A 23,332-nucleotide genomic window follows, 5' to 3' on the forward strand; every position below is an offset into this window, starting at 1 on the left:
AAGCAGTCAACTCACAACCTGCGAAACTCAGAGCAGACCAAAGCAATCACAGGCAGCTCCACTGATTACAGGAGAGCTAAGAACTAAATGTACCTAAACCTAGCACCTATCTAGGAGGGTGATACCAGTTGTGACCTTTACCAAGCTGTTCCTAAATGACTGGGACAAAATAGTGAGCCAATCCTAATGTGGACCTGAACCCAAAAAAATAACAATTTGGCATCATATAGAGAACACCCGGAAAAGTTACCTATAGAAATGTTAATTATCCATATACAACCCCCTGACAAATCTACCTTTTGACTTAAATTCCCCCTTATTAATAGCAGTGCACTTCTTTTACCTACAGTCTTATAGCTGTATATCTGCAGTGCGCGATCTGAGGGCTGTTTGATCCTGTCTTCTTTGATCCTCACCTTCTACTGTCCCCAATTCATCTGCTGATAGTACAGAGCTCTAGGACTTACTTTGCACATGCTCAGTTTAGTTTGTAGTGCTAGAGATTTTTTTTTTTCCTTTGGGATAATGCATGTGATCAGCACAGGGCCAATCAGCACTATCCAGGCAGAGGGTCAGGGGTTATACAGCCTCATAGGACCATCAGGAGAGAATAAAAACTCCTCCTACAAGCTTCAATCAGTGCTCTGCTGGACACTGTTAGCAGTCACAAGACCGCTATATACTGCTGATGAGAAAAGGTATTTAGCAGTTTATATTTACTACAATAATTGCATTCCATGTTGTGTGTATTGTGGGAGACCAGATATAGTGAATGCAGGGTCTGGGGGAGACCAGATATAGTGAATGCAGGGTCTGGGGGACACCAGATATAGTGGATGCAGGGTCCGAGGAGACCAGATAGAGTGAATGCGGGGTTCAGGGAGACCAGATATAGTGAATGCAGGGTCTGGGGAGACCGTATATAGTGAATGCAGGGTCCGGGGAGACTTAATATAGTGAATGCAGGGTCTGGGGAGGCTGAATATAGTGAATGCAGGGTCCAGGGAGAACAGATATAATGAATGCGGGCTCCGGAGAGACTGGATATAGTGAATGCAGGGTCCGGGGAGACCAGATATAGTGAATGCAGGGTCCTGGAAGACCAGATATAGTGAATGCAGGGTCCAGGGAGACCAGATGTAGTGAATGCAGGGTCCGGGGAAACCAGATATAGTGAATGCAGGGTCCGGGGAGACCAGATATAGTGAATGCAGGGTCCAGGGAGACCAGATGTAGTGAATGCAGAGTCCGGGGAGAGCAAATATAATGAATGCAGGGTCCGGGGAGACCGGATATAGTGAATGTAGGGTCCGAGGAGACTGGATATAGTGACTGCAGGGTCTGGGGAGACCAGATATAGTGAATGCAGGGTCCGGGGAGACCAGATATAATGAATGCTGGCTCCGGAGAGACCGGATATAGTGAATGCAGGGTCCAGGGAAACCAGATATAGTGAATGCAAGGTCCGGGGAGACCGGAAATAGTGAATGCAGGGTCCGGGGAGAGCGGATATAGTGAATGCAGGGTCCGGGGAGAGCAGATATAGTGAATGCAGGGTCTGGGGAGAGCGGATATAGTGAATGCAGGGTCTGGGGAGAGCGGATATAGTGAATGCAGGGTCCGGGGAGAGCGGATATAATGAATGCAGGGTCCGGGGAGAGCGGATATAGTGAATGCAGGGTTCGGGGAGAGCAGATATAGTGAATGCAGGGTCCATGGAGACCAGATATAGTGAATGCGGGGTCCGGGGAGAGCGGATATAGTGAATGCAGGGTCTGGGGAGACCGGATAAAGTGAATGCAGGGTCCGGGGAGACCGGATATAGTGAATGCAGGGTCCGGGGAGACCGGATATAGTGAATGCGGGGTCCGGGGAGACCGGATATAGTGAATGCGGGGTCCGGGGAGACCAGATATAGTGAATGCAGGGTCCGGGGAGACCAGATATAGTGAATGCAGGGTCCAGGGAGAGCGGATATAGTGAATGCAGGGTCCGGGGAGAGCGGATATAGTGAATGCAGGGTCCTGGGAGACCAGATATAGTGAATGCAGGGTCCGGGGAGAGCGGATATAGTGAATGCAGGGTCCGGGGAGAGCGGATATAGTGAATGCAGGGTCCTGGGAGACCAGATATAGTGAATGCAGGGTCCGGGGAGACCAGATATAGTGAATGCAGGGGTTTAGGAACACTTTTAGAATAGGATAGGATGCATAATTTGTATACCAGTTTAAAGTCACTGTAAATTCTGTACATTTCCACTAGATGGCAGTAGAGGAATAAGAATACATTTAAAGAGCCCATTACTTCTTTAGCAATCATTGTTCTTAGGTAAAGGAACTCTAGGGGGAGATTTACTAAAACTGGAGCACTCAGAATCTGGTGCACCTGTGCATGGGAGCCAATCAGCTTCTAACTTCAACTTCTTCAATTAAGCTTTGACAATAAAACCTGGAAGCTGATTGGTTTCTATGCACAGCTGCACCAGATTTTGCACCCTCCAGTTTTACTAAATAACCCCAAAGTGTATGTAAACCCTATTTTTTTTTTTTTTTCATTTTGGATAGGAAAGGGTTAGATCCCCTATCTCTCTTTGCTTGTCCTGGTGACCTGGTGGAAGATGTCACCCTCTATTTCTGCTCTTTGCTTTTTGGATTTCCGTTCATTTTCTGTCCCCAACGACAAAGGCCACCAAGGCAAATTGGGTGCTCTTTTTCCCCAGCGGGGGACACAGACAGTAATGAAAGACTAACAGAGGTTCTAACCTTTCCCCTCCCCATCCAGAACTGTTTTGATGTCAATACCCTGTAAATCCGTGGTGCCCAACCTTTGTTTGGGGGCATGTGTTGCACTTTGGCCCCGGGGCCCCTGTACATCGTAGCCTGTGTTTTGTTCGCTAAGTTAAAGTAGAACTAACATTTTGGGTTAAGAGGTGAAGGATTACAACCCCTGTCTGTTTTGTTTTGTTTTTTTTTTAATTTTCCCTTTTAGGGAGGTTCCCCCCTGTATTAGTCCTGTTTACCATTATCACTGGGAATAAAAGAAAATCCCAAATTTTAGTTCTGGTGACAACTAGGGAAATCTTTCACTTTGGAGGGATTTCTTCTCATTTCCTCTTGTTGCTTTAGTGAACAGGGCTGGATCTAGAGGGGAGCTGGGGTGGGCCATGCCCCCCCCCCCAAATTTTAGTCATGCCCCCTCCCAGCTCTGAGAGTGCATTCACGGATCCATGAGTCAGTATGATGCAGTTGATGTAAGGGGGCACTCTGTTGGGGACAATCCATGTAACGGGGGACTGTGATGGGAACACTGATGTAAGGGGGCACACTGATGGGGATAACTTATCAAATGTAAGGGGGCACTCTGATGGGGACACTGATGTAAGGGGGTTTCCTGATGGGGACACTGATGTACAGGGGTGTTCTGATGGTGTCACCAATGTTACGGGGTGTTCTATTGGGGTCATTGATGTAAGGATGCCCTCTGATTTGGAGACCTGATGTACGGGAGCACGCTGATGGGGACCTTGATATAAGGGGGTACTCTGATGGGGATAACTTATCAAATGTAAGGGGGCACTCTGATGGGGACAATCCATGTAAGGGGGGACTGTGATGGGGACACTAATGTAAGGGGGCACACTGATGGGGATAACTTATCAAATGTAAGGGGGCACTCTGATGGGGTCACCAATGTAAGGAAGCACTCTGATTTGGAGACCTGATGTAAGGGGATACTCTAATGGGCACCTGATGTATGGGAGCACACTGATGGGGGGCCCTGATTTAAGGGGGTACTCTTGACGGGAATCTGAAATAAAGGGGCACTCTGATGAGGACAATCCATGTAAAGGGGGACTGTGATGGGGACACCAATGTAAGGAAGCACTCTGATTTGGAGACCTGATGTAAGGGGATACTCTAATGGGCACCTGATGTATGGGAGCACACTGATGGAGACCCTGATTTAAGGGGGTACTCTGACGGGAACCTGAAATAAAGGGGCACTCTGATGAGGACTCCTGCTGTAAATGGGGACTCTGATATGTACATCTGATATAAGGGAGAACAGGCTCTGTTTAATCACCTTAAACCAATGACAGCCTAATACATAATAGTGTTTCCCAGGTGGTGACACTGTGGGACAGACTGTCAGTGACTCACACACAGTGTTGACATCATGCTCGGCCTTCTTGTTGTTCTAATTCATATAAATAAAGCTGGTAACCGTACATTCTCTAGACTTGACAAAACGCATGAGCGCGAAACGCGTTGTCACGGTTACCAGCCAAGCTTGCATCTCATGTCCAGGACTCTGCTTCCGCCCTCATCCCGGTCGCAGTTGACGTCACTTCTGGAGTGCCGCAATCCCCGGCCGGCTCGGACACATACCATGGAACAGCCTCCCTTCCCGGCTCGGGGACGCAGGGGAGCGGATGGTCCACCGCACGGTCCTGGGACAGACTGCATGGCATGTCATCATACCAAAGGTTTAACATTGGAACAATAAAGGTGCACCTCCCTGGGAGGTGAATATGGATTTTATCTCACTTTCACAAGCTGTTTTCTTGGGCTCAAATACTTCACTTTGTAGAGCGTTACATCAGTAGCAGTGAAAAGTGATCCCCATTCAGGGGCGGACTGACCATTTGGAAACTCGGCACTGCCCGAGGGCCCGGGGTCAGTAGGGGGCCCCATGAGATGCCCCTGGTACCCTTTTCATAGGCTTTTTTGAGTTTTGGCAAGGACACAGGGGCCCCATGATCCCCTATTGCCCGGGGGACCCAAGAGTTGTCAGTCCGCCCCTGTCCCCATTATTGAGCACTTGCGCTTTGACCCTCTGTTCCAGTTGACATCATGCCCCCTGACTTTTTTTTTACTGCACCCCCAGATCAGAGAGGCCAGATCCGGCCCTGATAGTGAAGGAAGTGAAGGGAAATCTCCCCAATGGGACACGGATGGCAAAAGAAACTGTTAGAGGTTATAACCCTACTTTGTCCAAAATGAACACAATGTTTGGAGGCAGTGGAGGAACGTTATTCTTTAGACTTGCTGGTCTGGATCATTCTTTTCCATTGTCTTACGTCTTTCAGTGCTATCCATCACTTTTCTATTTCTTTGTTTTTAATTTTGCAAGCTTTCTTTTGTAATGGAATAGTAGTGATCTCTAGCAGTCTCATGTAATGTGTCTCCAATCTCAAACTGTCTTCTAAAGAATGTCCCCAATCTACAACAACTCCTATTTTATGTTTTCAGCCTGACCATCTTTTGTAGCATGCCCATAGTCTCTGACAATCTCCTGAGCATGCCCATAGTCTCTGACAATCTCCTGAGCATGCCCATAGTCTCTCAAAATCTCCTGAGCTTCCCATAGTCTCTGACAATCTCCTGTAGCATGCCCATAGTCTCTCACAATCTTCTGAACATGCCCATAGTCTCTGACAATCTCCTGTAGCATGCCCATAGTCTCTCACAATCTTCTGAACATGCCCATAGTCTCTCACAATCTCCTGAGCATGCCCATAGTCTCTGACAATCTCCTGTAGCATGCCCATAGTCTCTGGCAATCTCCTGAGCATGCCCATAGTCTCTCACAATCTCCTGAGCATGCCCATAGTCTCTGACAATCTCCTGTAGCATTCCCATAGTCTCTGACAATCTCCTGTAGCATGCCCATAGTCTCTGGCAATCTCATGTAGCATGCCCATAGTCTCCTACAATCTCCTGTAGCATGCCCATAGTCTCCTACAATCTCCTATAGCACGCCCATAGTCTCTAACAATCTCCTAAGCATGCCCATAGTCTCCTACAATCTCTTCTATCATGCCCATAGTCTCTCTCAATCTCCTGAGCATACCCATAGACTCCTACAATCTCTTCTATCATGCCCATAGTCTCCTACAGTCTCCTCCAGCATGCCCATAGACTCTGACAATCTCCTGTTGCATGCCTATAGTCTCTCACAATCTCCTCTAGCATGCCTATAGTCTCTCACAATCTCCTGTAGCATGCCCAAAATCTCTGACAATCTCCTATAGCATGCCTATAGTCTCTCACAATCTCCTGTAGCATGCCCAAAATCTGACAATCTCCTGTAGCATGCCCATAGTCTAATAATCTCCTGTAACATGCGTGTAGTCTCCTACAATCTCCTGTATCATGTCCATAGTTTCTGACAATCTCCTGTAGTGTGCCCATAGTCTCTGACATTATCCAGTAATATGCTCATAGTCTCTGACAATCTCTTGCAGCATGCCCATAGTCTATGACAAACTCCAGTAATATGCCCATAGTCTCTGACAATTTCTTGCAGCATGCCCATAGTCTCTGACAATCTTCTATAGCATGCCCATTCCTGTAGTATGCCAATAGTCTCTGACAATCTCCTGTAGCATGCTCATAGTATCTGACAATCTCTTGTAGCATGCCCATAGTCTCTAACAATCTCTTGTAGCATGCCTGTAGTCTCTGACAATCTCTTGTAGCATGCCTACTGTCTCTGACCATCTCATGTAGCATGCCTGTAGCTCTTATAGCATGCCCATAGCCTCTGACCATCTCCTGTAGCATGCCCATAGTCTCTGATGATCTCTTGGAGCTTGTCCATAGCCTCTGACTATCTCCAGTAGCATGCCTGCAGTCTCTGACCATCTCCTGTACTATGCCAGTAATCTCTGTACATCTCCTGTAGCCTGCTGGTAGTCTCTTACCATCTCCTGTAGCATGCCCATAGTCTCTGACCTTATCCTGCAGCATGCCCATAGTCTGTGATGATTACCTGTTGCCTGTATGCAGTCTATGACAGCTTTTTGCAACATTTCATTCACTTACTGGCCCTTTGGTGATATCAGAGGCTGCACCTAAGGTCCCCTATGTCAAGTACATTGACCAACACTGACTGAATCATAGCAGCAACAGGCCATTGATATTGGTACTTAAAAGTTTGGCCCAAGCTCTGAGATTTTCTAGAACAGGAAAATCATAGATAAGTGTTACATGTGGTAAAAGCTTCGCTAGAAGTTGAGCCCTCAGATGTCTCTTGGGATGGACCGTCACTGAAATGATCTCCATAACCAAAGTGACATCTACAGGGATATGCTGACAGGTCGGAGGAGATGAATCGTGCCCACCCTTGAACAGTTCAAAGTGCAGCTGATATCCAGGTCCCCCAGTGCAGGCTTCTGGATCTCCTGGACAATCAGTGCGGGCCTTTGAAGCACATGTGCCTCTCCTCTGGGCTTTCACTCAAGTCACCTTGTTGAAGTTTTTGCTTTTCATCTGGCGGCAATTTCCTCAGAACCAGCAAATCTTTCGAGCCAGCTTCTCTAACATCTCCTTTCAGCTTCCGTTTGATTTATTCTGCAGGAATTCCATGTGTACAAGGCAGATGAGGGTCTGCTGACAGGCCAGGCCTCCATGGCTCGATATCACATCATGCAGGTCCTCTGGTTTTGAAGACGAGGTGTTAAAATAATCATCTTTGCCTACTGAACTCGATTTCCAGGGACCATTCCAGCATTTGAGGTTTTGTCCTTTGGGCTGGCACAGAAACTAAAAAGTGGCCACTGCGGTTCCGGCATTGTACATGATGACACTGAGAGCCAGTGCACATTCTGTGGTGGGAGAATAGAATACCAGAGTACAATAGGTTGACCAGCCATTCTCAACCAGGTTTCCACCAGAGGTTGCTAGGGGTCTCTTGAGCTGTGGTTGAGTGACCTCCCATTTTGATGGTGCTTTCATAGTTCCAGAGCCACCATCACTTGGCAGAGTCAGTGGCATGGCATCAATCTTTTTAGTTATCTGTAAAAGTGGTATTCTGACCACTAATGTAAGGGGCATTTTTCCCACTAACCACCAGTGAATTGATTTCTGCAAAGGTTCTCCAAGGACCTGAAAATTATTTCAAGGGTTCCTCAGGGGTAAAATAGTTGAGAAAAGATGCTCTAGACCAAGGCTTTCTCCAAACCTTACAAACAAAGGACCAGTTTACTGTCCTTCAGACTTTAGGGGGGGCAGATTGTGACCAGTGGGAGTAGAAAATACCCCAGGCTTGGTGGTCAGTGGCAGTAAAAAAATTACATAGTGCCTGTAGTAAGAAGGGAGAGCTAAAGCTCCAGCATCATTGTATCAGTGGAAAGAATAGTGGCCCATGATTGGTGTCAGTGGAAAGAATAGTGCCCCATCATTGGTATTAGTGGGAGGAATAGTGGCCCATCATTGGTGTCAGTGGAAAGAATAGTGCCCCATCTTTGGCATCAGTGGCAGGAATAGTGCCCCCATCATTGGTGTCAGTTGGAGCAATAGTGTCTCATCATTGGTATCAGTGGGAGGAATAGTGCCCCGTCATTGGTGTAAGTGGGAAGAATAGCACCCTACCAATGTTATCAGTGGGAGGAATAGTGCCCCATCATTGGTGTCAGTGGAATGAACTGTGCCCCATTGTTGGTGTCAGTAAAAGGAAGCGTGTCCCATCAATGGTTTCAGTAGGAGGAATAGTGCCCCATCATTGGTGTCAGTGGGAGGAATAGTGCCCCATTATTGGTGTCAGTGGAAGGAATCGTGCCCTATCATTGGTGTCAGTGGTAGGAATAGTGCCCTATCATTGGTGTCAGTTATTGTAATAGTGCCCCATCATTGTTATCAGTAGGAGGAATAGTACCCCACTATTGTTGTCAGTGGGAGCAATAGTGCCCCATCACTGGTGTCAGTGGGAGCAATAGTTCCCAATCATTGGTGTTAGTGGGAGGAATAGTGCCCCATCATTGGTGTCAATGGGAGGAATAGAGCCCCATCATTGGTGTGAGTGGCAGGAATAGTGTTTTAGTGTTTATATAAGTTGGAGGAAGTATTCCCCATCATCAGTGTCAGTGTTAGGAATAATTCCCCAAGGGTCAAATAAAGGCAAGCAAAGAGCTTCATCTGGCCTGCAGGCCACAATTTGAGGACCACTGCCCTAGACAAAACCAGAATTAGAGTCTACAGTACATATGCAAGGATGGGGTGGGGGGAAGAGGGACCTGAGACACTTTTTTTTTTTTTGCTGGAAAACAATATACCCAGCACTAATGAGCACGGATATGGACGTGGCCCACTGCCCCCTCTCCCACATACCAACATTGGTGCCTTGTGATTGGGCCAGCTGTGGTATTGTCCCTGTGTAAGCTTCAACATATCAGTATGGAGCATGTACATCAATGGCCATCATTTTAAAGGGTGCCTCAAGACTGTCCATCATTTTTAAGGGTGCCTCGGGACTGTCCATCATTTTTAAGGGTGCCTCGGGACTGTCCATAATTTTTAAGGGTGCCTCGGGACTGTCCATCATTTTAAAGGGTGCCTTGACTTAAAAAAGATTGAGAAACATTGCTCTAGGGTTAGCTAGATAGGATTTTTTTATTTTACTCAGACACGCTAGTCATGCTAGAAGCCTGGTATGAGTCAGTCTGGGAGTGAGGCAGTGAGGTTACCTCAGGACAAGCTGGGAGGCATAACAGGTCAGGTTTTCTGGAGCCCTTCCACCCTTCTAGAAACTAGAGGAACTTTCTAGAAGAGGGCTGGAGGAGGGGAGGAAGCCTGGGTTTGCATGTTTAGGTGAACTTGGCTAATCCTCAGGCACAAGGCCAGGGCATGGCAGGGCAATCCTTAAATAAGGGAAGAGCCTGTGCAGCACCAGGTGTGTTGGAGACGGGTGGAATATAGACTAAAGAAAGGTGCTGGAGTGTGGAGCCAGGGAGGGGGGCCTGTCTAAAGGCTGGTGCTGGATGGTAGGATCTCCACTGTGCCACCATCTCCTAGGAAGGGCAGCCTGTGAGCAGGGAAGGAGCCTAGTCCAAAATAAGGCCTGAAAGAAGCTGTGACCCATCAAGCTAACAAGACAGTGTGAGTACTTCTACACCCCCTGGTCCAGAGACGGTAGAGGGTGGTCATATGCAATGTCCAACTAGTTCTCATCCGGGACTACTTAACTGCACAACTTGGAATCCCTTGCCCATGGATACCCTCAGAACAGGTGAAAGAGGAAGGATTCATCTGGGGTCTGAGAAGGTACACCAAAGGGGACCTCAGTGCTCCTTAAAGACACAGTTGCTACTTTTTTTAGTCCACATTTTTGTACAGTGTTTGCTGAGAAGTTGTCCTCAAGTTTTACAGTTCCTTGGGCTTCCCATATACCCCTAGACCCCAACCAACTTGTTAACCTCTAATAAAACAACAAAAACAAGCTCAACAACAAAACCAAGCTTTTACTGACTCTGTGAGGAAAGGTGTGAAGAATGCATGTTGCCAGGCAGTGCAGATCTTAGGGGGACCCACCAAAAAATCCAGCGGCACTCAAGAGTGATGACATGCGCTAGGTCTTTGGAATGGAAGTTTTAAGTAGGATAGGCCAGAATGCTACAAAATTTCACTCTAGAATCATTTTACTGTCTGGAAGATTCTTAGGAAAATCCAACACGTTTTGGAGCTACAGAGGGAATCCGTAAGGGCTTGATACTATTGACTAGAGAGAAACTGGATGAATGAAGAGATCATTGAGCATAGTCAATAACAAAGGCATCCAAATCTGGCTCTGATCTCTAGTTTAGCCCATCTGTACCCACCAAAACACTTTTGATTTTCCTTCACAAAAGGAGTCCTTCATACCCTTATAAGCAGACTCTCCTTGTATCTCTCTGGCTTGGTGACCTTTGCCACTGAGACAGAAATTGATGGGTAATCCAAATATTTTACAAAGGTAATCTCCCAGTGGGGACATCTGTTCCAGTGACAACTGTCTCATCTTTCAGAGATTTCCTCTTACTTCATTTTGCAGCTTCATAACATAAAGTGAAGGGATAATTCTCCAACGGGTCACAGACAGCCAAAAATAAAGTGACAGGGGTTGCGACCTGTACCTCCAGGGTCCAAATCTTTATGGTCAGGGGCTTTGCCCATCCTGTCCATTTGCAGTGTGACACCCACATGTGAGCCAGCTCTTGGCCTTTTTTGGCTAAGGCATGTACATGTGCGTTATCATGCATTGGCATGTGTCAAAGGCACTTGGCCAGTTTGGCATGTAAGAGGGGCTCTGTGATTGGCCAGTAATGGCATAAAAAGCACAAGTCCCTACCCCAGCTCCTGTCTTGCTAGACACTACCCTTTTGGCTGACGCCAAACCCTCCGCCATATTGTGCCCCACTCTATGTCATGACATTCCCAGCCGTTGACCTTTATATCCCGAGGAAGGAATGTCCATACATAAATAGGGTTGCTGCACTCTACTGGTGGTACTTGGAAAATTTTATAATAGTCATATCACAAGTACATGCATTCCGTAGTCACTTGACAGTAAATTGTTAATCACATTAGGTGGATGATCCGCAGCAGTCACAAGTGAAAGCAAAAGCAGCATTTCATCAACCATCGGAGTCATTAGTACTCACTGGGATAGGAGCTCTGCAGGCAACTCCTCCTCAGGTACACTTCTCCCAGGACACTCAAGGGGAATAGCCTCAATAGCCCTGCCCAAAAGGCCTTTTCTAATCCACCCAAGCCCCCACTGCCATAAGGGTCAGAAAGTCTACAGTGAGCTCTCCTGGGTGCAGGTCTACTGCTCCCCAGCCTCCGACCCTGTCCTGGTTACATCTGTACTGACGTGGGATCAGGGGCGGACAGACAACTCATGGGGTCCCCCGGGCAATAGGGGATCATGGGGCCCCTGTGTCCTTGCCCAAACTCAAAAAAGCCTATGAAAAAGGTACCAGGGGCATCTCATGGGGCCCCCTACTGACCCTGGGCCCTCGGGCAGTGCCCAAATTTCCAAATGGTCAGTCCGCCCCTGCGTGGGATGTTTGTCTCCCATGCCCCATCGGCACCTGGGCTCCTACCAAACTTGTTTGTTTATGGGCACTGACTCTCCCACGACATCACTGCAGGAGGACTTTAATTAAAAGGGACCTGAGGACACAACCTTCTGTAACCAGACACTATTCTATTAGACTAGCTAACTGCAGCTGCCTACAGGCAGGCCTTGAATATTATCTAAGTGCCTTCTTTTCTGGTAGTTGATGCAGTTTCTTCTTACCAGCTACCTTATATGCTAAGATTCCTGTTATTCTTGATTTGCCTGTTACTGACCCAGACTACCTGATCCTGATCATGTCTCCTGCTCCCGTTGCCTGTTCCTGATACTCTCTTGCCTACTGCCTGCAATGACTTCTGAATACAGCCCGATGCTCTTATTTTCTGCCTGCCTTAACCTCAGTTTGAAAGCTGACCACTCTCTTGCAGCCTACCCCAACATTTTCATAGACGCCGACTGCGTCCTCACCTGCCGCCTGCCCCGACATTGGCTTGTCCTCGGATTGTCTGCTATTTTGGTCTCTGTCTCCACATCATTGCCACCCTTCTATGGTGCAATCCTTAGAGCCGTGACCTGGTGTTAGCTCACAGCAAAGTAGAACGGTGCTCATTAGGGTCACCCATCGAGCCTTGCGGGGTGCTCTAGTGAAGACCAAGCTGGCACTTAGTTGAGACCATGTTAGGCGTACCATGTCAGTCGTAAAAACCCTTTTCCTCCCTTTTCGCTTGAGGTGTACTGCTTGGACCTTGAAGAAGGGGACATTCCCCGAAAGCTTGTCCTCAAAATTGTATGTTAGTGCAAATAAAAAAAGTATCACGGACAGGACTCAATTGTTCCTCCCTTTTCGAAAATTGAAAAACAAAAGTTTTGTCTATAGATACACTTTAATCATCAGGTAGGTGGGTATAAGAGGAGTTAAAAGCTTGGCGTTCCATTCTGTTTAGCCTTGAGATCAGCCCGGACAGATGTCAGCGGAGATGAAAGCGGAGGCCACAATGGGAAGACACGGAGAAGACACTAGGCTGTGTTTGTCTCTCATGTGTAGAGGAAGTGAAGTGATTAAAGGTACCAGCGACAGATCAAACTCTTCTTCTCCGGAGCTGCTGATTGAAGAGACCTCACAAGGGATAGAACACCACCTGGGCTCCCGAGGAGACTTTTTTTTTTTTTTTTTTTTTAGTGGCTGAAAACTGGAGCAAAAGTGGAGCAGTTGGCCATAGCTGGCAATTGGCTTTTATTGTTCGCTTATTGGGAAAGTGCAAAAAAGAGCTTGGTGGCCTTTTGACCAGTAGATAAGTATTTAAGAACCTACCCATAAGGTTAGTGTCACACTCACAGCAAATTAGCGATCCGCCATTGGCGTTATCAATTTGGAGCCCCCCCCCCCCCGGCTCTCAAGCCCGTACGACGTGCGGACCTGGCAGCAAAAGGGTTCAACCTAAACCAGACCTGTGCTGCTGCTGGCCCCTGGTTCACTAACATGAAGGCTTGCCTGGCCTGGGTCATTGCTCATGGTGTCCCAGGGATGTCCACTTCCTGGGCTATTATTGAAGGGACTGTTCTATGAAGTTGCTGTAGAGTGAAGAGAGCCTTCCTATTATTGCTCAGCATTCGTTGGAATATCTCACAGCTTCCCATGCCCTATCCAAGTTTGTTCAAGAGCCATAAGAGTAGATATTGTTGTGTGGCTGGCAGGGGCGGACTGACAACTCATGGGGCCCCCGGGCAATAGGGGATCATGGGGCCCCTGTGTCCTTGCCCAAACTCAAAAAAGCCTATGAAAAAGGTATCAGGGGCATCTCATGGGGCCCCCTACTGACCCTGGGCCCTTGGGCAGTGCCCCAGTTTCCAAATGGTCAGTCCGTCCCTGGTGGCTGGCTGCTGCTGCACTGGGAGGAAAGAAACCTGGGACAAGATTAGAAGGCCCTTTCCGGGGCCAGCTCTACGCAAAGGGAGGCTTCTATATACAGTCAGGTCCATAAATATTGGGACATCTACACAATTCTAACATTTTTGACTCTATACACCACCACAATGGATTTGAAATGAAACAAACAAGATGTGCCTTAACTGCAGACTGTCAGCTTTAATTTGAGGGTATTTACATCCAAATCAGGTGAACGGTGTAGGAATTACAACAGTTTGCATATGTGCCTCCCACTTGTTAAGGGACCAAAAGTAATGGGACAATTGGCTTCTCAGCTGTTCCATGGCCAGGTGTGTGTTATTCCCTCATTATCCCAATTACAATGAGAAGATAAAAGGTCCAGAGTTCATTTCAAGTGTGCTATTTGCATTTGGAATCTGTTGCTGTCAACTCTCAAGATGAGATCCAAAGAGCTGTCACTATCAGTGACGCAAGCCATCATTAGGCTGAAAAAACAAACCCATGGGAGAGATAGCAAAAACATTAGGCGTGGCCAAAACAACTGCTTGGAACATTTTGAAAAAGAAGGAACGCACCGGTGAGCTCAGCAACATCAAAAGACCCGGAAGACCACGGAAAACAAATGTGGTGGATGACCGAAGAATTCTTTCCCTGGTGAAGAAAACACCCTTCACAACAGTTGGCCAGATCAAGAACACTCTCCAGGAGGTAGGTGTATGTGTGTCAAAGTCAACAATCAAGAGAAGACTTCACCAGAGTGAATACAGAGGGTTCACCACAAGATTTAAACCATTGGTGAGCCTCAAAAACAGGAAGGCCAGATTAGAGTTTGCCAAACGACATCTAAAAAAGCCTTCACAGTTCTGGAACAACATCCTATGGACAGATGAGACCAAGATCAACTTGTACCAGAGTGATGGGAAGAGAAGAGTATGGAGAAGGAAAGGAACTGCTCATGATCCTAAGCATACCACCTCATCAGTGAAGCATGGTGGTGGTAGTGTCATGGCGTGGGCATGTATGGCTGCCAATGGAACTGGTTCTCTTGTATTTATTGATGATGTGACTGCTGACAAAAGCAGCCGGATGAATTCTGAAGTGTTTCGGGAATATTATCTGCTCATATTCAGCCAAATGCTTCAGAACTCATTGGACGCTTCACAGTGCAGATGGACAATGACCCAAAGCAGACTGCAAAAGCAACGAAAGAGTTTTTTAAGGGAAAGAAGTGCAATGTTATGCAATGGCCAAGTCAATCACCTGACCTGAATCCGATTGAGCATGCATTTCACTTGCTGAAGACAAAACTGAAGGGAAAATGCCCCAAGAACAAGCAGGAACTGAAGACAGTTGCAGTAGAGGCCTGGCAGAGCATCACCAGGGATGAAACCCAGCGTCTGGTGATGTCTATGACTTCAGGCTGTAATTGACTGCAAAGGATTTGCAACCAATTATTAAAAAGTGAAAGTTTGATTTATGAATATTATTCTGTCCCATTACTTTTGGTCAAAAATTTTAGAATTGTGTCGATGTCCCAATATTTATGGACCTGACTGTAGATAATTAACATGCAAATAACATGGAAAATTTACTTTCATTCTTCTGGGAAGTTTGTTGTTGAAACATAAGCTCTGGCAACAGGGTCTCTGAAGCCAAAAGTTTTTTTTACTTGTTTTTGGAGAACATAAGGTGATACTTATACCCGTTCTCTCCAAAACTATAAAAAAAATAATCCCCCCCGGAGTTAAACTTTAAATTCCGTTTAGCAAAAGTGACATAATCCCCCTTGAAATACAAATTCTGTTTTCCAGGAATGACACCTCTCCAGATCCCAGGCTCTGGTTTACAAGACACTTTACATCCATTCCTCTCACTTGTGTACCATAAAAATATATAGATGCGGGCTATCCCCTTGTTAATCATTTTATATTCCAGGACCCAGCCCTTCCATTCAAGTCTTTGCAGGCTAAGAAAAGGGTTGGCGCAATAATGATGACACGGCGGCCGTTCACCTAGACATATAAAGGCTGTTCTTCAAGGGATGCGAGATGCTAATCTGAGATTCAAGTGTTCTTTATAGGAAACTTTTTTTTTTTTCCAGGCCCTCCTCTCCCCTCTTGCACCCCCCCTCTCTCCCCAGCCCCCTCCTGTCTGGTGCATGCCTCACACACATCCACTGTCTTCATTTGCTTTGAAGCTCTCTCAGGATTTCCCAGCCTGTAATGAATTGTATACAGAGAGACCTGTAAAAGTCAAGAAGAGTTTGCACAGGTTGTTTGCTTCAGTTAGCTCACGCTGGATGCTGTGGTGGGGGTGAATAGGTTTGTATCTTGCGATTCCAGGGTTACCAGATTGGAGAAGAGATGCTTTGGATTGCCCTGCTGTTGCTTCTGCAGGATGTTGAGGTGTCCATGGGTGACAGCTCTGACTGTGTCCATAGACGGGAGGACCCGGCTTGCTTGGAGCAACTGGTGGCCATGCCCCAAGTAGACGCCAACTGTGATGGACCTCAGGGCTGCAAGCTCCACTTTCTTTTACCTGATGAGCAGCCCACACCTGAGCAACTGAAGGAAGTCCACCAAGAACCCAACCAGGAGTTCAAGCAGACCCTAAAACAGTCTGGGACTGAAGGGAACAGCAAGCCGCAGAACCCAAAGTCCAAGAGCGTCGGCGAGAGGCTGAATTTGCTGGAGTCAAATCTCCAGTCGGTGACTTCAATGTTCCATAAGCTGCAGGAGGAGAGCAAAGTCAACCTGAGCAAGATAGAGGACAGGCTGAATTCACTGGTGGTTCTTCTCTTAGGGATATTGTCTGGGTGCGAGCTGCCCTGCAACGAATCCGTCCAGAAGCTCTCCGCATTAGGTGAGTCCTCCCACTGGTATGACAATAGCTGAGATACCAGAGAGCATTGCAAGCACTTAAAGCATAACTCCACTAAACAGAGGAAATTCTCAGTGCTGAAGAAGACAATTAGGATTCACCTCTGTTCTACTTCCTTCTAGTCTTCTCCAATTGGGGGCGTTTCACCTTCTTAGTCTTCAGCTGGCCATAGATGGATCAAATCTCGGCCAGTTCAGCAGGGGCTGGCCAGTATTTGATCCATCTATGGGCAGGCTGGTTATTCTGACTTTGATCTATTGATTGCCTCCAGTCTGTTAGATTTTTTCATATGATCACCCAGCGGCTACCGTCAGTGATTATTGTGTTCTGCCAGGAGGGAAGGCTCCCCACCGGCAGAACACAGTAGTTCTGTGGGAGACACTGACTGTGTTGATGGGAATCAAGGATGGAATCACCATGGGTGGAAGGAAAGAAATTTGCATAATCTATGGGCTGCTTTAGTAGTCTAAAACTGGCTCTACAGTAATAGATTTCTTAGACAGGAGCCAATTAACCTACCAGCATGTCTTTGGAGTGTGGGAGGAAACCGGAGCACCCGGAGGAAACCCATGCAGGCACAGGGAGAACAAGAATTCTAACATACTCCTCTATCCATTCACGCTTGGATGGACTAACCCTACTCTGCGAGGCTATTTTATTCTGACAGCCAGCACTGATTGACTGCAGGCCAACCATTCTTAGTCAACCATTTTTATCTCCGCTCCTTTGATAAAGGTCAATGGAGTAGTCGACTTTTGCTGAGACAGCAGAGCCAGCCACTGTTAGAATTCAGCAGATTCCTCTAAATTGCCCGAAATTGTAGCAGTGTATGGCCAGCTTATTACGCTCATGTCGGAAAAGGGAGCCGCAGATAAATGTACATAGAAGTGTCCAATGTAGGACCTTATATTAGAATTATGGACAAAATCAAAAGCATTCAAATATGATGCCGTCTGTCAAAAGCATTAAAGTGGTAATAAACCCACAACCAAAAATGTAATATATTGCAGCTTACCAATCATTAGACATGGTGTCTGCATTAGTTTTCTTTTTGGGCTTTTTTCTTCTGTTTTCACCTTGTGATCTGGCCAGTAACACACCTCTTGTATTAGAGCGCCTCCACTCTGGATGTAGCAGCACAGGGGGAACCTTTGGACAACAGCATTGTCAGTCTGGGGGGAGTGCAGGTGTACTAGAAGATTTAGGTAGATACACTAACAAATTGAAGCTGAACTCCAGCTAACAGTTTCTTAAGCAGGTACATCTACTGTCTTTTTTTTTTTTTCGTTTTGGATAAAGGTTTTACAAAAATGAATAGAAATTGATCATTGTAAGACCCCTGTCAGTAGTAAATGTTATTTCTCAACCCTTTAACTGCTACATGTGCAGGACTGCTTTTTCTGTTAAAAAAACAACAGACTTACTGGCAGGATCACCAGTTGAAAATAAAAGACAGAAAGAAAGCCTAATAAAGAAAATGACTACAGCCATCACATCTATACATTGGTAAGCTGTAATATAGTATATATTTGATTTTGGGTTTCATACCAATTTAAAGCGGAGTTCCACCCAAAAAGGGAAGTTCTGCTTTAAAGACTGGTCCCCCGCTCCCCATTAAGGATTGGCACCTTTGGGGAGCGGGTACCCGAAATTGACAGGTACCCACTCTGACTTCTGCTGCAATCGCCTAGGCGATCAGAAGCAGAGGTTGTCCTCCTGCCCTTGTTCCCCATAGTCTTTGGGACACGTGACAGGTCCCAGAAGACTACAGGACCATTCATGAAGCGCAGCGCTACTCGCGCATGCGCAGTGGGCCCCCGGCTGTGAAGCTGCAAGCTGTCACAGCCGGGTGCCCACACTGAAGATGCCGACGTCTGGAACACAGGACTGCCAGTGAAACGGGCTGCGGGGAGGACACCACAGGACAGAGGGACAGGTAAGTGGCTGTTTTTTCAAAGTCAGCAGCTACAGTTTTTGTAGCTGCTTTTTTATTTTTTTTCAGTGTGAATGGAACTCCCCTTTTTCACAGCAATTTTTTAGTCCTCCTGTAACATCAGCTTATTACCTGTTGTGTCTGCCAGTAGAGCCAACCATTTTCCAGTTTCTTCAATAATATGACAAAAAAAAATTGAAAAGCTGGGACACCATACTAGTTTGTTCAGTCCATATAACATCTTATTCTGCAATAAAAGCCAACACGTTTTAGGGATCAACACTCCCCCTTCATCAAGGCTAAAATCAAGACAATAGGCAAATAGGAAAATAATATAAAAATTCCTTAAATATGTTAAATACTATATATACAACTAATATTATACAGGATTTATATATTATTATTATTATTATACAGGATTTATATATTATTATTATACAGGATTTATATATTATTATTATTATTATACAGGATTTATATATTATTATTATTATACAGGATTTATATATTATTATTATACAGGATTTATATATTATTATTATTATTATTATTATTATACAGGATTTATATATTATTATTATACAGGATTTATATATTATTATTATTATTATTATACAGGATTTATATATTATTATTATACAGGATTTATATATTATTATTATTATTATTCAGGATTTATACATATATTATTATTATTATACAGGATTTATATGGCGCCAACAGTTTGCTCAGCGCTTTACAATATAACGAGAGACAATACAGCAACAATACAGTTCAATACAAGAGGGATAGGAGGGCCTGATCCTGGGAGCTTACAATCTAAGAGGGAGGGTATCTGTATATACAAGTTTAATTCAATGTAATCTTATAGAAGCTAAAAACCTCAATTGAGGATTCCGAGTATAAAATACCGATCACACAGCACAGAACAGTATTCTTACATAAATCTCAATAAAAACTGCTGGTGAGATTATAGGCTATGGAATATATACAACCGGAGGAGCTTAACAAGATGTAATCGCTGTTTGTTCTGCTGTGAAATTGCACAGCAGTGTTGTCACCCTGTGAACAGGGTCTGGCATTATAGTTTTAAATGGACTTTATTTTATTTATTATATTTCAGGTACTTCTATAGCCCCATCAATTTACGCAGCGTTTTACATACATTCACATCAGTCCCTAACCCTCAAGGAGCTTAGGGACCCTAAGGTCCCTATCTCGTATACATACACGGCCAATTTAAAAAGGAGCCAATTAACCAGAATGTTTTTGGAGTTTGGGAGGAAGTCAGGGTACCTGGAGGAAACCCACGCAGGCACAGGGAGAACATGCAAACTCCAGGCAGATAGTGCCATGGTTGGGGTTTGAACTGACAACACAGGTGCTGCTAGGCGGAAGTGCTAACCACTTAGTCACTGTGCTGCCCCTTTAAGAAAAAGACAAGCAAATGAAAACCCATCTCCAGGTAACACTTCAGCAATTACAGCAATAAGTTTTTTCTTCTAGAAAAAAATGGTTAATAACTATAAAACTAAAACCTTTAAAAGCACCTCCAGGTATATGGTTTGTCCTAATTCCTGTAACTGGAAAAAGAGCAAACAGGAGGCACACACCCCTAGTGTATTATCCAAGGTTTATTAAAGGTAAAAAGGGATGAAAAAATACTCACAAACATATATTATTATTATTTCAGGTACTTATATAGCGCTGTCACTTTACGCAGTGCTTTACATATATATTTGTACATTCACATCAGTCCCTAACCCTCAAGGGGCGTACAATCTAAGGTCCCTAACCCTCAAGGGGTGTACAATCTAAGGTCCCTAACCCTCAAGGGGCGTACAATCTAAGGTCCCTAACCCTCAAGGGGTGTACAATCTAAGGTCCCTAACCCTCAAGGGGCGTACAATCTAAGGTCCCTAACCCTCAAGGGGCGTACAATCTAAGGTCCCTAACCCTCAAGGGGTGTACAATCTAAGGTCCCTAACCCTCAAGGGGCGTACAATCTAAGGTCCCTAACCCTCAAGGGGCGCACAGTCTAAGGTCCCTAACCCTCAAGGGGTGTACAATCTAAGGTCCCTAACTCACATTCATACATACACATACTAGGGACAATTTAGACAGGAGCCAATTCACCTACCAGCATGTCTTTGGAGTGTGGGAGAAAACCCACACAGGCACAGGGAGAACATGCAAACTCCAGGCAGGTGGTGCCGTGGTTGGGAGTCGAACCAACGACCCCTAGTACTGCCAGGCGGAAGTGCTAACCACTTAGCCACTGTGCTGCCCATGTAAATGTAAAGCTTAGTAGAATGGTAGAGATGGCCCTTGATTTTGGTCCTGGTTCCCTTGGCTTTCCTTTGGCATTTGATCCCTGGAGCGCTGGAGAGTTTATTCTGTAATTCCTGTAACTGCCATGTTTCCTGGCCAGCTTGGCCTACATAACTAGATACTAACATTTATAGGTAAAGTTGATCCAGGGAATATCCGATTGCCTCTCGGGGCAATCGGATATTTTTTCCCAGCAGGAGCAAATTGGATCGTGCTTTGCTGGGGGTTTCTTTGCCTTCTTCTGGATCAACTGTGGGTGTAGGATTATAACTTTTTTTTTTTATGATTGAACTGGATGGATTTTTGTCTTTTTTCAGCCAGACTAACTATGTAACATGTAAATATGGAAATATAATTGTAAGTAAAAGCATGTGAAATAAAGGAATTAATATGCTGAATACAACCACTACAGGTCTCTAACACACAGGATTACCAGAATACAATATTTTTTGTTATTGTGGATCTTTAAATATGTAGTAAATTGTAGCAGTTTAAACATCTCCCCATTCATTAATTAGGCGGAATTTAACTTTTAGGCCTCATGCACACTGGATGTTATAAAAACGCCAGTAGCGTTAGCTGTAGAATGGTACGTTAAAAACCGTTCGTTTTGTTGGATTTTTTAATGCTTTTGAATGAGCTTTTTTTAGAGTTTTTTAGCAAAACTATACTCCCACAAAAGTTGAGGCTCAAAAACGCTCATAAACACCGGATAGAAGCGCTTTGCAGCATTAAAGTGTTTTTACAGCTGAAAACTCCTCTTCAAACGCAGTAGTTCAGGAAGGGGGGGGGGGGGGGTTTCCAGGCTGAAAACGTCCCTGACAAAAAATGCTGATAAAAGCCTATGTGTGCATGGACACATAGGATAACATGCTGGGGAGTTTACTGGCTGTAGAAAAAAAAATGCCTAATGCCCAAAACAGCAGCTGTAAAAACGCCCAGTGTGCACAAGGCCTTATTAAAAGGGAAGTTCCACTAATCCCCCCCCCCCCCCCTTTCTTTTTACATTTGGCACTTTTTTTTTCTCTTTTAGGGGGTGGGTAACTACTTCTGGTACTCGCTCCCACTTCTGCTGGGATCAAATGCAATTTCCTGGGACACGACACAGGTCTCAGAAGGCTGCAGGACCATTCACAAGGTGCAGTGTGGCTCGTGCATGCACAGTGGGTTCCCACAGTAAACATGGCGGCTCCAAGGACCCGGTGCAAGGAACTGGCCGGGTGAGGACAGCACTGGATCCCTGGACAGGTAAGTGTCCTTTTATTAAAGGTCCTTGTTAGGATTTACGGACCCTTCCTATCTGGGAAAGGGCACAATTTATTGACATTTTATGGTTGACAGGAGTTCAGCTTTAACTTCATCCTGACATTCTTCATTTGCATGCATGCTCTAGGTCGGTGCTCAGAATCCAGAGACAGCCAGGCACCTAGCATTATAAGCAAAGGCTTACCTTCCATTTCTCTAAGTACATTTCCTTTGATCCTTCACTTAAAACTCTTCCACTGAGAGCACATACAGAATCCAAAATTGTGGCCACCACTTAGGCCCAGTGCATGCTGGGAATTCCTAGTGGTATATGCTTTTTCTTCATAGGGGCCACCTTGAAATCCCTATTAGAATATTGGCTACGTTACAGAAATTACATTGTGAACACCAATTGGGTTTACAACTCTACAAATTCAGAGTCAAAGTCAGAGTATATATATACAGTTGAAAATGTGCTCTGAACTTCATCTAAGTCACAACAATAGAAGAACACAGTCTGCTGAACATAATACTACACAAATATTAGATGTTGCCATGGTTTAATTGCACATAACATGTAAACATTCACAGTGCAGGGAGGAAAAAGTATGTGAACCTTTGGACTTAATAACTGGTTGACCCTCCTTTGGCAGCAATAACCTCAACCAAACGTTTCCTGTAGTTGCAGATCAGACCTGCACAACGATCTGGAGTAATTTTGGACCACTCCTCTTCACAAAACTATTTCAATGTAGCAATATTCTTGGGATGTCTGGTGTGAATCGCTCTCTTAAGGTCATGCCACAGCATTTCAATCGGGTTGAGGTCAGGACTCTGACTGGGCCACTCCAGAAGGTGTATTCTGAGCTGTTGCAGCCATTGTTTTGTTGAATTACTTGTATACTTTGGGTCATTGTCCTGTTGCATCACCCATCCTCTGTGGAGCTTCAGTTGGCGGACAGATGGTCGTACATTTTCCTGCAAAATGTCTTGATAAACTCTGGAATTCATTTCCCATCAATGACAACAATCCGTCCAGGCCCTGAGGCAGCAAAGCAGCCCCAAACCATGATGCTCCCTCCACCATGTTTTACAGTGGGGATGAGGTTTTGATGTTGGTGTGCTGTGCCTTTTTTTCTCCACACATAGTGTTGTGTGTTCTTCCCAAACAACTCAATCTTGGTTTCATCTGTCCACAGTATATTTTGCCAGTAGTG

General features: G+C 45.5%; 1 protein-coding gene across 1 annotated transcript in view; it reads left to right on the forward strand.

The window, feature by feature from the left end:
- Positions 1 to 15,939: 15,939 nt before the first annotated feature.
- Positions 15,940 to 23,332, forward strand: part of LOC149458275 (fibroleukin-like) — a 33,916-nt gene continuing 26,523 nt past the window's right edge. The window contains exon 1 of the mRNA XM_089682438.1: positions 15,940 to 16,588. Within this exon, the coding sequence (XP_089538564.1) occupies positions 16,090 to 16,588 (499 nt within the window). The 5' untranslated portion in view covers positions 15,940 to 16,089. The remainder of the gene's footprint in view (positions 16,589 to 23,332) is intronic.

The sequence above is a fragment of the Staurois parvus genome, unplaced genomic scaffold (assembly GCF_062004578.1).
Source record: "Staurois parvus isolate SC_StPar_1 unplaced genomic scaffold, SC_StPar_1.0 ptg000290l, whole genome shotgun sequence".
In the NCBI taxonomy this organism is placed as follows: Eukaryota; Metazoa; Chordata; class Amphibia; order Anura; family Ranidae; genus Staurois; species Staurois parvus.